General features: G+C 50.9%; 1 protein-coding gene across 1 annotated transcript in view; it reads right to left on the bottom strand.

The window, feature by feature from the left end:
* The window catches only part of tnfsf10l (TNF superfamily member 10, like), a 22,450-nt gene that overhangs the window by 1,802 nt on the left and 18,148 nt on the right, over positions 1 to 2,500 (bottom strand). Inside the window, 1 exon segment of the mRNA XM_080859870.1 lies at positions 2,126 to 2,241. Coding sequence (XP_080715996.1) covers positions 2,126 to 2,241 — 116 coding nt within the window.

The following is a 2,500-nucleotide window of genomic DNA, read 5'->3' on the forward strand; positions in this document are numbered from 1 at the left end:
GGGGAGAAAGTAAAACAGGGAGAGAGAGAGAGAGAGAGAGAGAGAGGGGTGGAAAGTGATAGATGAGAAAGTGGGATGGGAAGAGAGAAAAAAAAAATTTGGGGAGAAAACCTGAAGATGAGAAATGGCGTTGGAGGAATAGCTCAAAAAGGGAAAGGAACGATAGAGTTAGGGGCGAAAGGGAGAGGGGGAGTGAGTGATACATGAAGGAAGAGAGAGGAAAATAGGGAGGGAGACAGAGGGAGAAGAATGAGGTGAAGCCGACAGTGAAGAGTGACAGGAGAGATGCGGGGACGGGGGGACGGGAGGGGGGGGGGGGGGCAGAAAGAAGAAGAGGGGGAGAGAGAGGGATGGGGTTCGCCACAAGGTTCCCACTGCGAAAAGGTAAGAACGAGGAAAGAGCCGGAACGACTAAAGCTGGAGATGAAAGAGGAAATGGACGGGCAAGCCCTGAAATGAAGCAGGAAGAGAAATGGAGCAGGAGAGGTGTGTGTGTGTGTGTGGGTGTGTGTGTGTGTGTGTGTGTGTGTGTGTGTGTGTGTGTGTGTGTGTGTGTGGGTGTGTGTGTGTGGGTGGGAGGGTGCGTATGTGTGTGTGTGTGTGTGTGTGTGTGTGTGTGTGTATGTGTGTGTGGGTGTGTGTGTGTGTGTGTGTGTGTGTAGGAGGGAGTAGAAAACACAGGAGACAGACAGAAAGAAAAGTAACGACCAGGAGACTGGAGGAGAAAGACACAATGAAAGAGAGAGAGAGAGAGAGAGAGAGACGATGAAAGAGGAGGAAGGTGAAGGTGAAAGAGAGATAGAGGGAGAGAGAGAAAGAAAAAGACTGACAGACAGGGAGTCCAGGAGGATTAAAATAACACATTCCTCACTGAAAATCAAGATTAGACAAGGGATGTCTTATTTTTGGATGGGGGAGCACTGGGTTGCCATTCACACACACACACACACACACACACACACACACACACACACACACACAGTAATCATGCAGGGGGCCGACCGACCCAGATGATGAACACCAGATGTCCGCCTGTCTCACCCCTACTCCCCCCCCCCCCCCCCCCATCCCGATAACAGTCCAGCTCCAGAACCGATCCATTGCGGACCCGGCCCCCTACGCCTGCATGCATGATCCATTCCAGACTCTGCGACTATCAGAACCGTTCTCGCCGCCGCATCGCGGCACGCGTTCTTGGCCGCCCCTCCGACTTCGCATGTGCGGCGCGCATGTGGGTTGCGTTTTCACCTCGTATAAGATCTCCATTATCTTATTTAAATGGTGCGTTACTGCTCCTCCGAGACGAACCTCCACAAATGAAGATGCATCGACTCTAGTCTGGAGGCCAACGGAGAAACGACTGAGCTAACGAAACACCCCTCTCTCCATACCCTAATGGTGTCTGCACCGCAGGAAGAAACCCTCCCACATATTTCTTAGCGATATTTTTTTTTTGTGCAAGACTCGGGGATAAACCACCTGCTGCAGTTTTACTGTACTGTGTGTTGTTTGTGTGTGTGTGTGTGTGTGTTTGTGTGTGTGTTTGTGTGTGTCATGGGATCAGAGGAGAGGGGGATTGTGGGGGAGTGTTGGGTTTCGAAACAGGTCAGCCGGCCTCTTTTGTTTACTCCCTGCCGTCAAAACAATGTTACAGCACACCTCGTGTGTGTGTGTGTGTGTGTGTGTGTGTGTGTGTGTGTGTGTGTGTGTGTGTGTGTGAACAGCATTACAGCACACCTCGTGCTTTTGGTGGTGTGAAGTGTTGGCCGGAGAGGCTGACCTGTGTTAACTGTGTGTGAGAGAGTGTGTGTATGTGTGTGTGTGTGTGTGTGAGTGAGTGTGTGAATGTGTGTTCGTGAGAGAGTGTGTGGGTGTGTGAGGAGGGTGAAAATGTGTCAAAGCTGTTGAAAGCTGTGCTAATCCAAACATACTTAAGACCTCTCTCCATTGCTCTTCCTCGACCACCCACACACACACACACACACACACACACATACTTACTAACACACACGCACACTAGGAAGCAAAATAGATGTGTATGTGTAGATCATGACGTTCAAATATTTCTTCTACACACACACACACACACACACACACACACACACACACACACACACACACACACAGACTTACCTGATAGGCCACTGTCTCGGAGTGTGAGGTGTGCTGAAGGTCTCTGTGGCACTGTGGTCAGCATCTTCACAGCAGACGTGTTGTATGAGCGCGGCATCACTCTGGGCTCTGTGAGGGAGGATGGAGGTGGTGGTTAACAAAGACATCGAGTGTGTGTGTGTGTGTGTGTGTGTGTGTCTGTCTGTCTGTCTGCCTGCCTGCCTGCCTGCCTGCCTGCCTGCCTGCCTGCCTGTCTGTCTGTCTGTCTGTCTGTCTGTCTGTCTGTCTGTCTGTCTGTCTGTCTGTCTGTATGTCTGCCTGTCTGTCTGTCTGTCTGTCTGTCTGTGAGTGTTTGTGTGTATGTAAGAGTGTGAGTCTGTGAACGACT

This window comes from Sprattus sprattus (assembly GCF_963457725.1).
Source record: "Sprattus sprattus genome assembly, chromosome: 21".
Lineage (NCBI taxonomy): Eukaryota > Metazoa > Chordata > Actinopteri > Clupeiformes > Clupeidae > Sprattus > Sprattus sprattus.